This window comes from Dermacentor variabilis, chromosome 11, assembly GCF_050947875.1.
Source record: "Dermacentor variabilis isolate Ectoservices chromosome 11, ASM5094787v1, whole genome shotgun sequence".
NCBI lineage: Eukaryota > Metazoa > Arthropoda > Arachnida > Ixodida > Ixodidae > Dermacentor > Dermacentor variabilis.
In genome coordinates this window covers 45,070,235-45,083,475 of record NC_134578.1, presented here as the reverse complement: position 1 = coordinate 45,083,475, position 13,241 = coordinate 45,070,235, and the positions used below count along the sequence as shown (strand labels likewise).

The 13,241-nt window shown below is 44.5% G+C and overlaps 1 protein-coding gene across 4 annotated transcripts in view; it reads left to right on the top strand.

Annotated features, from left to right (window-relative positions):
- The window catches only part of Syt1 (Synaptotagmin 1), a 180,758-nt gene that overhangs the window by 134,464 nt on the left and 33,053 nt on the right, over window positions 1-13,241 (top strand). For all 4 annotated transcript variants that reach the window (XM_075674274.1, XM_075674273.1, XM_075674272.1 and 1 more), the window contains exons 4-6: window positions 166-294; window positions 8,159-8,326; window positions 11,571-11,744. In XM_075674274.1, coding sequence (XP_075530389.1) covers window positions 166-294; window positions 8,159-8,326; window positions 11,571-11,744 — 471 coding nt within the window. The remainder of the gene's footprint in view (window positions 1-165; window positions 295-8,158; window positions 8,327-11,570; window positions 11,745-13,241) is intronic.

The following is a 13,241-nucleotide window of genomic DNA, read 5'->3' as shown; positions in this document are numbered from 1 at the left end:
TTTGAATCTCTGTACTTGACGACAACTTCAGTTCCATTTCTTTTATTTTTCCTTTGACAAATCAGTGAGCAGCTGCATCTGACATCTGAGGTAGAGGACTAAGGTGTCCAAGTATGGTACTGCCGTCGATCCATCCATCAGTGTATGAATGAATGAAACGCGCAGGTCCAGCCGGACATGGAGGAACTACAGGACAACATGGAGAACAACGAGGGTGACGGTGAGAGTAAGAAATCCGAGGAGAAGCTGGGCAGGCTTCAGTTCAAGCTGGACTACGACTTCAACACCAGCAACGTGAGCATGACTTTGCATTCCTTAGCTGTACGCGCTGCGTAAAAGATCTCCTTCACTCATATCCAGTGCCTAGAGGCCACCTAGATGCATAGGTTTTAGCGTGCGCCACACTGCGTGTAAAGACACTATTTTTTGAGCCTTCAGAGACCCCATGCTTTGGTTACTTAGCAGTGTTTTAACTGACTTCATTTGCACATTGTGGTTTTTGGTTAATCGTCATTGCGCGATCCGAACTCTTCATCCTTGTGTGCTTATCACGGTGTTGAAGGGATGGTAAAGGTAAACGTCAGGCCAGCTTAAATGGCCAAGGGTTTAGAACCATGCTCGAAAACGGGAAATAACGCCGGTACATTAGCGAAAGAAATATATGTTAAGCTTTCCTTTCGGGAGACCGTGCGAGAACCACGCCGGCAATCAGGTCGACTTGAGGTCAAAATTTTTCATAATTTTCTTTTTATTCTTGTGCTATATCTGTGCGAAACAACTTGTCAAAAGTCCCTAACTTTTCTCTTTGCCAGCTTCTTAAAATGTATGTCTTATTTTATGCATTACGCATTATAGTTAGTCAGGAACAGGCGCCTCCAAAATTACTGACGTTACGAAGAACTCCTGCATTCTTTCCCAGCCAGCGTTGCCGCCCATCACCTGTGCTTCTTTTATCTTCGTTATCTCTGGTTTCTGGAGCCGGTGGCCACAGTGTAGTCTAATTATTTATATGGTTCCACGTGTGCGAGCCGCCATCTTGTCCCTACTGTTTCTATATTTGTTCACGTCTTATTGTTATTTAATCCTCAAAACAGCGGATGTCCCTTAAAGAAAGTGAATCTTAGATATTCACGTTCGCATACTGCTCTTTCTTCCGCTGGTAGCTTTGCGCTCACATCCCTTACAAAATATTTATGGTAATTCTGTGTAGTCTATAGACTTTAGAAGAGTTAACTGCTGGGCTAGTTGGTGATCTTGCATACTGAAATGATTTTGCGCCAAAAAACAACACACACAAGAAAGACGACGACACCACGGGCGCTGTCTATAGACTGTCTATAGACTTTCTATAAAAATTTTTGTAAGGGATGGTACCAACTTCCCGCCAACAGTCTACACTTTCGTTGACTTTATACCGACCGGCTTCACGGTATAAAGAGAGGAACTTAATATGTTAGAAAAGCCTAAAAGTTGGCCTCAGTCAAAGCTCTGACCAGCTGTTCAGCGATGGGGAAGGGATAAAGGTAGGGAAAAACAACACAGAGCAGTGTTGATGACGGGGACGAAAATGGTAAACTGTAGAAAAAAAAAAGCACGCGATACCCTTCCTGGCAACAATGGGTAAACACATTTCGCCACACTTACGCTTCCCTGCAATACAAATATATGGATTGGGCAGCTCTGACCGGCGCCTTCGATTACCGATTCCGGACTCCTCGCGGCCAACCGGAAGTATCTCACCGCTCGATACTTCCGGTTGGCTTCTTCTGGAAGTCTCGGGGCTGTCGTAGCACGTTTATTCTCTGCGACCACAGCCACGACCATCGAAAACTTTCCCTGGGCTATCACTTCGCTTCCGAGAAATGCACTGCAAATCCGGTGCATGAAAACGAAGTGGACAACGCGCCTTTAGTATATGATGCGGGAGTTGTTCGAACTGCTTTAGTTTTTTTTTCCTTATCGTCACTTCAGCGTCGGTGCTTTACGCTTGCCTGTTTTCTCTCGCACTTCAGCTGTTCCGTCTCAGAAAGATGCGTGAACTAAGTTGGCTTGGTACTTTTGGAGAAGCAGCGTCGCGGGTATCGAACCTTGCGTAGGAACTTTTCTATAGATATGTGGCCACAAACATTCACAATGGCTGCCCCGGCGACGCCAGCCGTCTTTCTTCCAACGGCACTGCGAACTTGTTTGTATTTGTTTGTATTTAGGCTACTTTCTGAGGAATATGAACGCCCATTCCAAGCAGCAACAGCTTAAGTCAACACGAACGATATGAAATACCTTATTTACTCCATTCAAACGCGCCCTCCATTGCAACGCGCACTCGGTTTCCCTCGGCCAGGAATGTAAAATGCAATGCCCTCGATTCCTAAAACGCACCCTCATTTCGATACTTCATGAAATGCAAAAACGCAATGCCCTTGATTGTTCCGCGACCAGATTTTCACGGCGAGAGATTGCGATATAGAGATTTGTTCTGAATTTCGACAGGGAAATTTGTTGCTGCGGAGGGAGCCGCAGAGGACCGAACATCACTTTCTATCACTTTCCGAGACCTCCTTATCAATACGATAGACCTGCCGACTCTCCCGAATTTTTTCGTAAGCTTTACAAATTGGGGCTCATTTTACAATGTTGCGAATATTATGCCAAAGCTTAAGAAATATATTAGTTCGCAAAATGATTTGTTCGTCGATCTTCGAACCTTCCCTTGAAATCATACTGATGTTGAAAGAACGCAAGATGGTTAGTGCGGGTGAGGTGAGGAGAGACAAGAGGCAAGATGGGTATCTGCTTTAAGCAAGGTATTTCAGACAAGTTGCGGTGGCAGATAAAATCGGTAACTTCTGGGAAAGTCGAGATTTAAAAGCAATAGGTCGCCGCCAGGTCATTGCTGTTTTAAGTTTGGGACTGTTTGTAAGTTCGGGGCAAGCTTTACAGAAATGAGTGCAATGTCATCCTCCTCCCCCCCTTCGCTTCTTGGTGTTGTGTCCGCGGAATTTTACTATTTATATATTTAGGATGTTGGCAGGTATGCTGTAACAACTTTATAATATTGTATATCCAGCAATTTGTCCTGGTTGCTATAACACACAGACACGAAGTCGTGTGCACAAAACAATTCAACGCATGATTTACAAAAACAACACTTTTCCTAGTCTGTTATCACAAATTTTATGGTTATCTAGTTAACGTTAAATTCAAATATTTCATTCTTACTTACTCTTACTGCAATGTATCACATTATTCTTCAACCGGCTTCACTTCAATCGAGGAATCGCCTTTCCATTCTCGTGTATGCACCGTGATACTTTCTAACACAGCTCAGAGCATTCTGGACCACTCCGTGAACTGCTTTGTGCTTTACATGCAACAAAACATGACACACAGCCGCAGCTAAGACAGCATCAACATCGCAACAAAAAAAATGGTGCTAGTAAGTTCTACTGAAGAGGAGAACGCCCAGGCTAAATCGGATGACGTTCCGCGACAACAACGGTTAATAAGAGCTTCCAAGTAATCGCAAATTACGTATGTGGATACTGGGTCCACGTATCACAAGAAGCAACATTGCCAACCACACCGTTATGATGGTCAAAGCATCCTCTCCGTGTAGAGATCACTGTCGCCATCTATCACCTCGCCGCGAATGTTTCCAATCATTCCGCCACGTGGCCATAATTACCACCCTTGGCTACGGGACAGTAGTCAACGATGGCAACTCACATGGCCACATGATCGCGGCGCCATTCTTGCGCAACGAACCAGGGCTGCACATTGTGTTTCGTTAAATATTAAATTAAATTAAACTATGGGGTTTTACGTGCCCAAACCACTTTTTGATTATGAGGCACGTCGTACTGGAGGACTCCGGAAATTTCGGCCACCTGGGGTTCTTTAACTAAATCTGAGTACGCGGGTGTTTTCGCAATTTCGCCCCCATCGAAATGCGGCCGCCGTGGCCGGTATTCGATCCCGCGACCTCGTGTTCAGCAGCCCAACACCGTAGCCACTGAGCAACCATGGCGGGTTGTGTTTCGTTGGCGCCCACCCAAACCGCTAACGATGGCGAAACGCAGAGTTCACCCGTTGGTCGGTCGGTGCCTCTGCGCCGCAGTTTCGTTTCTCGTTACGCAACTGCGGCGTGGGTGCGGCGCGCTCCCTTTCGCTGAGGACCCAGACCCCTCTTCACCACAGCGTAGCTTGGATTTTCTTTCTTATCGCATTTTTCGTTTGTGAGGCCAGCACCGCCTACACGTAATGCACACTGAAGCATTCAGCGCTGTTCTTTTTAGATTTTCATAGGTTGCGCAGAGCTCTTCGTAAAGCATTGTATCATTGTCTCCACCTCTCTGTCTCTAACTCTCGGTCTCTATTTCATGCTGCAGCCTCCATTGCTAGGCTTCGCTCTAACTCGCTAATGGATGAATGTCTGCACTTTGCTGAGACTTTTTTTCTTCTCGTTTTCTTAACGTTCTGTTTCTGCACTTTCATACATCGTATTCATGGAACTCTGGAGCTAAAGTACACCGGAGCGCGAACGTGAGTACTTGCGCAATGCGTCTGGTTTCGATAAGGCTCGCGCAACATCCTGCTCAGGCTTTTAGCACTTCGGTGAAACGATGCCGCTAGCCGTTAGACGATTCATGCGGTTTCAGTAAGCTTTCCGCATCAAGAAAGTGAAAGGTCACAGGGAAAAAAAGACAGACAAACAAATCTTCTCGCAGACTTACACGTCGTCTTAGCGTACTTGAAATAAAGTATCATCCGGTAATCGCATTAAACGTAGATACGTACATTCAGATGTCTTCTTGTGCTTTCTTTTTCTTCTTCAATTTTTTTTCTATTTTCTTTTATGGAGTCCGGTGCGAGGGCGACTTTGCTCTCGCAGTAAAATCTGATAGTGCTTTCAGACTGCCGAGCTGGCGACATCCCCTTGAACACGCGATGTTATGTGGGGCTTGTGCCCACATAATGACGAATTACAAAACGAACGAAGAAATAACAGACGCACACGGGCGTTTTGTACTTTACGTCAGCGCTCGTCAACGCCCACAATAGACGAGTTTAGAAAAGGGCGAGCGCCCTCAAGCGGTCGCCGGTGAGGCATCGCGGGAATCGTGACGGGAACGTGCGCCGTCGTCCGATTCACTTGCCCGCGTAGCACGTCACTCGCCTAGTTGGAGTCAAGCCTTTCTTCAACTGTCTCAGCCAACCACAGCAGAACGGATTAGAAAGATAGACGCGACCCCCCGTGGCCACAAGACACCGTGCGGAATTGCGTAGTCGTCAGGTCTCCGCTGCAGTCGGTGATCTTAGTGTGTCCCTGAACCGGCACCTCGCTTTTTACGCGTCCGCGTACACACGCCGTGAAGCTTATGACCTGGTTTTGGTGAACTCACGAAACGCTCAGCTACGAGACGCTTTATTGCGTGCAACACTAAGGTTGCAAATGGGGATTATGCAAACATACTGAGGGAACTCCCACAGTCAGCAGACTGTACAGGGGACCTCCCGTTAGAAATGAGTAGGATGTGTAAATACAAAGCAGGCTATATGCAAACATGCAGGACACTGTATTAAATGAGTCACTAGCTAACACTGTAAAATATTTCAATTATACGAAGCAATTGTTAATAAAATGGCAACGATGAAATGGTTATATTGAGCGCAACAATTTACGGAGGTTTGATTGGAATGTGCAGAAATGAGAGAGTATCTTGATATGACATGGTCATGAGTTCTAAAGTAGTGCATCTGAAAAATTAGTAGTAAATTTGCCATAATTAGTTCTAGGTTTCGGTAATAAACAGCGCCTGTTAGACGCAAATCGAGTAGACGTGGAAAACCATTGACATTGGCAAACCATCAGTACGTGGGGTAGGTCTTACACTACTTTTTTGTTGCATTTCCGCTGTGTGTATATGCGCGGAGCCACTTCGACACCAATCATATTTAAGGTGATTGGGCGCACAAAATGTTTCTCATGGGGTTCTTATCCTAGTGCGTAACGCACTGGAATGTGTATCGTGTGAGTTAGAAAACCGTAAATGTACTTTTGAGGAATATATTTGTATGTGTCTTTCAACAAAACAGGTAATGATGTTCTGCAAAAGCTCTCGAGCTGGCTTGACTCTAACTGCCTTCGAACAAACAGAGCGAAAAGCAACTGCCTAGTCTTCGATGCGAAACACAGCCGATTAACGAACACTATATCTTTGATTTTGAACACGTGTCCCTTGCAGAAGGTTAACGGGATGAATTTTTTAGAGTTTACCTTGAGGGCTAACTACAATGGTCTACGCACATCCGCGAAACTACGCTTACTCTCTACAAGAAAATGCAGATACTTTATAAATTGCGCCATATTTTCCATTGCACAAACTTTGCACTCTGTATATCATCGTCATGCATTCTGTATATTACATACGCAATTACCGTTTACAGACTCCCGTACACCGCCATCTTGTTACCTAGTATTGTTGCATAAGATACTGTTCGTTGAGTTATGCTCTACATAAATACGATGGACTCGGTTAGATTCGCGTATCAATTGCTTAACATACTGCCTGTGAAACATTACATTCCTTACTGTATTTCTTGTTTTGATTTACAAAATTAGGCAGAAAATTATTTTATGCCCTTCTGTAGAAATTGCTTATCTGAATATTCCATACCCACTACGACCAATCACCCCAACAACGCTAGTTGTGCCGAATGTTCGTACTAATTACGGCTATATATCGTTTTCCTTTTTTAATATGCTGCGTCAGAGGTTTGGAATGAATTACAGACAGATCGAACATCACAAGAATTGCTTATCAGTTACAAAACTAACTTCTGCTTTATCATACTTACATCACTGAATAAATGAAAATGCAATCTACTGTCGCAAATATCCTTTTTTTCTGTCCTTTGAATTCACACGCTCTTAGTTTATCTCAAAGCATATAGCATAGGGATCCTCATTACAACTCCTACGAGAATTGCGGGTCCCGCCTTTGTATAATACCTAATGTGTAACCCGTCAGGCAATAAAGAATTTGTGAACAAAATAAAACACGTTCTGACCATTTGCCAGGGACCATCGACGGATTACACGGAAACATTGTCTGCCGGTAGCTCGCGCTTTCTTCCAAGCGTGTGCTGAAAAGTACCACTTGATGTATACTGGTAAAAGCTACGAGGTGCCTGCAAGTGTTTTTTTTTATCCTTAAGAGCATTCGAGAGTACGCTCTTTCGCAAAGCGCTGCGCAGCCCCGATGGATTACAGCAGCCGTCTGATAATGTTTACATGCATTTCGTGCGTTTCGCGGGCAGGTAACTTCTCAGACGTTCTTCACGGAAAGGTGTTTGCCTCAGTAAGTGTAGCCGAAGAGTCCGTGAAAAGAAAAAAAAATCATCAGCTGCTTACCCTACGAATTTCCGTGCATATGGATAGGGTACTCGGACGGCGCGAGACATTTCGTGCGAGTCGAAGTGAAGCTCGAGCTCGGGCTGGCTCGCGTCGCCACGCCCACGCGACCAGATCTACGTCACCCACAGAGACCAATCAGCGGACGCGGTTGTCTTAGCATCCCGATGGCGATGGGCTCGTCACGGCACCCCACGGCAGCCGTGGTGTTATGCTATGCTATGCAACACATGGCTTCCGAAACTTACCCACAGAGTTCTTCTAAAGTCGGTCTATTGGCACTGTCCTTTGCACAACATGGCCTTGATTCGGGCGAGTTGTAATTGTAAATCGGTCGCAGGCAACCATCTCTGAAATGACGCTCACGACAACAATACTGAAAACAGACATCGCTGTGTTTGTCTTCTCGCAGCGTTATTGTGACAACTGCTGTCACTATGCGGTTGTTGCCTCCTGTCGATTCCTTGGCTGAGTTTGCACCTCCAACGTGGCCGTGCCCTGCAACTTGTTCATTCTGAATCAAGAAAAGCCGCATTCGCAGAAAAAAAAAGAAGCGCACTGTCGCTGTCGTCATCATCAGCCCCATTTAGATTCACTAAAGAACTAAGAGGCTTTCCAAGCGTTCTCTATTTACACTGTGTGCGAGCAAGTGAAACAAACATTTTCTTAACAGTCCCGATCTGTAAAAAGTCCTCGGCGCTTTTAAGAGCTCTGACACTTTCTGTTCTATGTGACTTGCTGCAGCTTGCCGTGACTGTGATCCAAGCGGAAGACCTGCCTGGGTTGGACATGTCGGGCACGTCAGACCCGTACGTCAAGGTTTATCTCCTGCCGGACAAGAAGAAGAAATACGAGACCAAAGTGCACCGCAAGACCCTCAATCCTGTCTTCAACGAGACATTCAACTTCAAGGTGGGTAGCCGGCGAAACGTGGTGGACGCGGCCGTCGTAGAGAGGCTCAGGCGTAAGTGCGCGGCTACGATGGTTGTCCGTCTGATGTGCGTTGCTCGGAATTTTAATCACAAACGACAAAGCACGCATTCCCATGTGAAACAGTTCGCCGACAGTTTGCGGCGCTGACTGACGCAATTGCCTGTCGCACGCCACTCTAAACCTTTAGTGCGGCTTAATGCGCAAATTGCCAGAGCTGTCACAAATTGCCAACCTTGGCATCCCCGGTGCGATACATTGATAACCATGAATTAAAAACTGAAGTTTGATGTCAATGTTCACAAATTCAGAGTTTCAAAACCTCTAGAAGTCCAGTTGCCGTAAGGTGTCGGTTGGCCCTGGCGATAGTGGCAGTGCGGCTGGAGTGAGCACCGCTGCAATGTATTGTACTTATGGTCTGGACCATTTTCACGAGATATGTGGGTCGGACAGGCAACAAGAAAACCCGAATTCCTTAGTGTCGGGCGATATTTCTGCGTGAAAACAATAGGAGTATTATGCTTTTTAACGGTTTTATTTTTGCTTCTTCGCGCTTGTAAAAGGAGAATAACAATGTCAAGAATAATATAAGACGTTCATTATCAACGAAATTACATTTGAGAAAACATGCAAAGTGGTGGAAGGTTCACAATATGAACAGCTGTTTCGTTTATTTATGTACTGCGCTGATATCTTACTGACTGGAGAATTCACGACTAGTTCGCCCTCACGCAAGCACAATTTCAATCAGTCGCGCAACTGTCTTCAATAGACGGATGTGTTAGGTTCAGCCCTTATCTAGAGCGAATTTTTTCGTCCAGCTGTTAAATTTTCGTTCTGAGGAACCCATATAGGTTTTCCTCTCTCTTCTTTTATTTTTGCTTAAATGTCATGTATCCCATGGCAAATCAGTTCTGCAGCAATTCTCAAGGCAGAGGGATTTCTACGAAACGAAGAACTGTCATCCTTCAAAAAGAAGCACGAATTTTACGTTGTCTGAATTTGCTTCCACTGCGAAGCTTTTCCAAAAATTATGTATGGGTTTATACAGGATTTTCTCAAAAAAGCTTCGCAGTTGAAAAAGTTTTTTTTCTAATTTGAGAATCCAACAACAACGAATCAACAGCTAAAAGTGGCAGTCGCTTTTTTTTTTCATATGAGCTAGCCAGGAGGCTAGCAGATTGCACAGCGAGGCTTAATTAATCGACAATTCAGAGCACTGGAGCAGTGTCAGGAACACAAGTCATTAGTCCCGGGTTTAGTCCCCTAGACAAGGACAAACTTTACCTAAACCGCAAAGCTTTCTTTCTGAGTAACCAGCGTGGGTCATTAGCTTAGTGGTACTCTCAGGTGGAAGGCAATTTTCTCTTTCATTAACATTTTTCTTGCTTGCGAGCTCCCGTGGAACTTACTGTAGTCATGTTTAATGTACCTATGCACCGAGTTTGCGATTATTTCGGCCTTGTTCTGAGACCTACTAGCAACCTAGACCAGCTCAGATACTCAGCTCAGAAAGGCGTTGGTCACGGGTTTCATTCCTGGACAAGGAGCAATGTTTCTTCAACTAGGAAGCTTTCTATCTTGGAAACCCCGATAGGTTTCCGTTGTAGCTTCGTGGTAATGTTCAGTTGATGGTAACCTTTCCCTTTGTTTCTCCCTTTTACGAGCTTTTCTCAAGGTGAGGTGCGCAGACCCTCGAAATATCTTGCATATATCAGAGACAACCACAGAGATCACTAAATAGACGCTATAATGGCGACATAATTGGTATAGATTGTGCAATCGCTCAGACTCCCGTTTTGTACTTTAAGCTACATTTCACCGGAATTGTTTCCTCTGCGAAATTCGAGAGTAGGTAGGAGGCGAGAAGCAGGATTGGTAGTTAACCTAATTGATGACATGGACTATATTGCTGTATTCAAGAATAACCTTAGTACTACCGAGCTTATTTCCGGCACGTGACACTACAAACTGCATAAGTCCCCGGCTGACAAAGCCATAAGTTGTACATAATATGAAATTTTCTGAGCAAGGCTGGTGTCAGGAAACTTATTTCAGGCATGTTATACTACCAGCACCATCAGTCGTCTACTGTGTCACGAGCAAATATATTCGAAAACCTCATTCTGGCAGCTGCAGATAGCGACACCCCTTTAGCTTGTGGCCTCTGCAGCGGTAGGTCATGGGATTAAAGTCGCAGTCGTAGGTTGCCCATCTGCAAATATGGACACCAGTAACTCCCAACCCGGCCGTACACCTTGATAGGAACCGTGAGTCATTCAAGTTTCCATGGAAACCTGCGGCCATGCACAACCCCACTAGAGGGGAACATCAAAACAGGCCAGATGGTGTGCGGTGTCCTCGGCATCTGTCTTGTTTATCCCTATTTTTTTCATGCAAAAAAAATTTTATTGAAATAGTGCAAGGAACGTAATCACTGCGTGTGCTTGCATCGAGCCATGAGGTCAGTAAAAGGTAATGTTTTCAGGACCACTTAGAGAAAAATGCTGACGGGAATCAGCACCTCGAATTCATTTCCGTTTTACAGGTACATCTCTTGTCAATGATTCCCCAGTCAATATAGTCTGAAACGTATCACGCGAATATTTTTCTCCCAAAATGTACGTTTCGTTATCTATATATGAGCTCGCTATCAAAAAAAACTAAAGAAAGTGCTTTGCACATCACAAAGGAACTTAAGTAGGATTGTCAATCTAAACATTTTACTGTCCTTTACACCACTGAATTTAAATTATTCAGGTAAATCTTATTTTAGGGAGACGCTTTCTTTCCTTCAAATTCTTACTTCAAACCGTTGCAATAATCCTTCAACTGCACCCCCACTCCGCATCATATATATACCGCGAAATTCTGGTCCTCTTTCCCGTATGTCAGTAAGCGCAATTGTTTGCAGATCAAGCAAACAAGCGATGGCGGTCTTCACTGTTGGCGAATGCTGTCTTCACAGTAAATGATTTATTCGTTCTCGAAAGGAATAGCTTAAATGTAGTGCTCATTTTTGTTGCTGTTTTTCGGTGTACCGACGCAAATTGCCGTTTACAGCTTCGTAAATATCCAGCGGTACTTCAGTTAATGACACATGCTTCCACACTTCACTTCGTCACTCACTTATTGATTTACTCACGCAAAACAACCGAGCCTGTGTACTTGGGGAAAACCGTGCCTTCCCTTTGCGTAAACAACCGTGACTCCCTGCTCTTCCCAGGTCCCGTACGCCGAGATCACCACCAAGACGCTCGTGTTCGCCATCTTCGACTTTGACCGCTTTTCCAAGCACGACCAGATCGGTGAGGTCAAAGTTCCCATGAATACAATTGACCTCGCTCAGACCATCGAGGAGTGGAGGGACCTGACTGGCGTTGAGGGCGAACAAGGACAGGTCAGTGACCTTTGACCCCGCATCCTTCATTTGCTCTCAACCGCAGTGTCCGCCGTGGTTCGATGCGGAAGCTCGTTGTTCGGTGTCGTATCCTTTTTATTGACGTTTCCGTGCCAGCACAAGACCATTTAATTCAGGTCGGTGAAAGTACATTCATGGCCGCTGTTGACTATATACATTCGAATTCTGATTCTAGCTCATGCCGGTACAAATGCCCTACGCTGCCCCTATCTTTTCACACGTTTCCCGAAGTAGCACCTGTTTCTGAATCCTGCTCGTGCGTAGGGTGCACAATCATGATTTCTAACACTTAAACGAAAATCAGGCGTGAAATATCAAAATTAGTCATAATTCACCCTAGCACTCTTGGAAATACCTGTGTCGCAACTATGCTTCAAACCAAGTACTGGCATTTCACTGGAAAAGTTTGCTATTTGATTTCTTGCGGCAAATTTACTTCTCAGTCCTGCTTGAAAAAAAAGAGGTTATTGTTACTTCCACTTTAAGGTTTCGCCTAAACAGCTTCATCAATTTCTGATGTGCCGCAGAAACAATAGAGTGGACTGGCTCGTTTACAACCTATTATGAGATTTGTGATATTGAATAGTTTAACCGCTATGAAGTGATGTCATATTTTGAAGTTGATGTGTCCAGCTGACGCCCATGTGAACAAAATTTTGCAAACAACGGGCACGTATGGTCTACAACGCTTCGACCAAGCTCGGCTGTTGAGGTAGTATGGTTTTCGTAGGTGTGCTGATAACGGCAACATAGGGTGTGTTAACGTATAGTTTAGACTAACGTGAACGCCTAAAAAGCATGCCTTATGGAACCCATTCTTTTTGTAAAGAAGAAGTGTTTATTTCGGCAAAATGTAATACGATATGGTTGACAGTATTATCTGGATGCTCAGTCTAAGTGGCTAGCTTTGGATCCCTACCATCTCATAGTAACTGAAAGTTCTTTCTATGAAAACTATAAAGAGAAAGGTGTCATGTCCAGTGCCATACGCAAAGGCATTTGCGGGTAACATTTATTTACGATACTAACGTTGCTTTATGCATTATGCTATTTAAGATTATGCTATTTAAATATATACATTACGGAGCACCAAGGCTTATTTTTTATTTAAGTGTTGGAAAAAGGCAACGCATGCATAAACAAACAATTACTTTTAGTGCGAACAAGTATTGCCATTCTAAAAGTAGCAAAAGTGTTCTGGCAAATAACTTTTCATGTGCTGCTTTAAACACGCTTTGATAAATGTATAATTTAGGCCTCGGACTATTCCTCTTAACTGGAAAAAACGCGGACGGTTCCCATAATGCTTCTGTCTTAACCTTTTACATGCTATCCGAACGCTCTGGCAATCAGTTAATCTAGGGTCCTAATGTTGCAGTTACTTGCACTCAGATATTTCAATGAACGTCATTCACCATACAAAACAGATTCCGCTAGGAAACAGCTAGCGCTACAGTAGCTCTAAGACAAGACCTT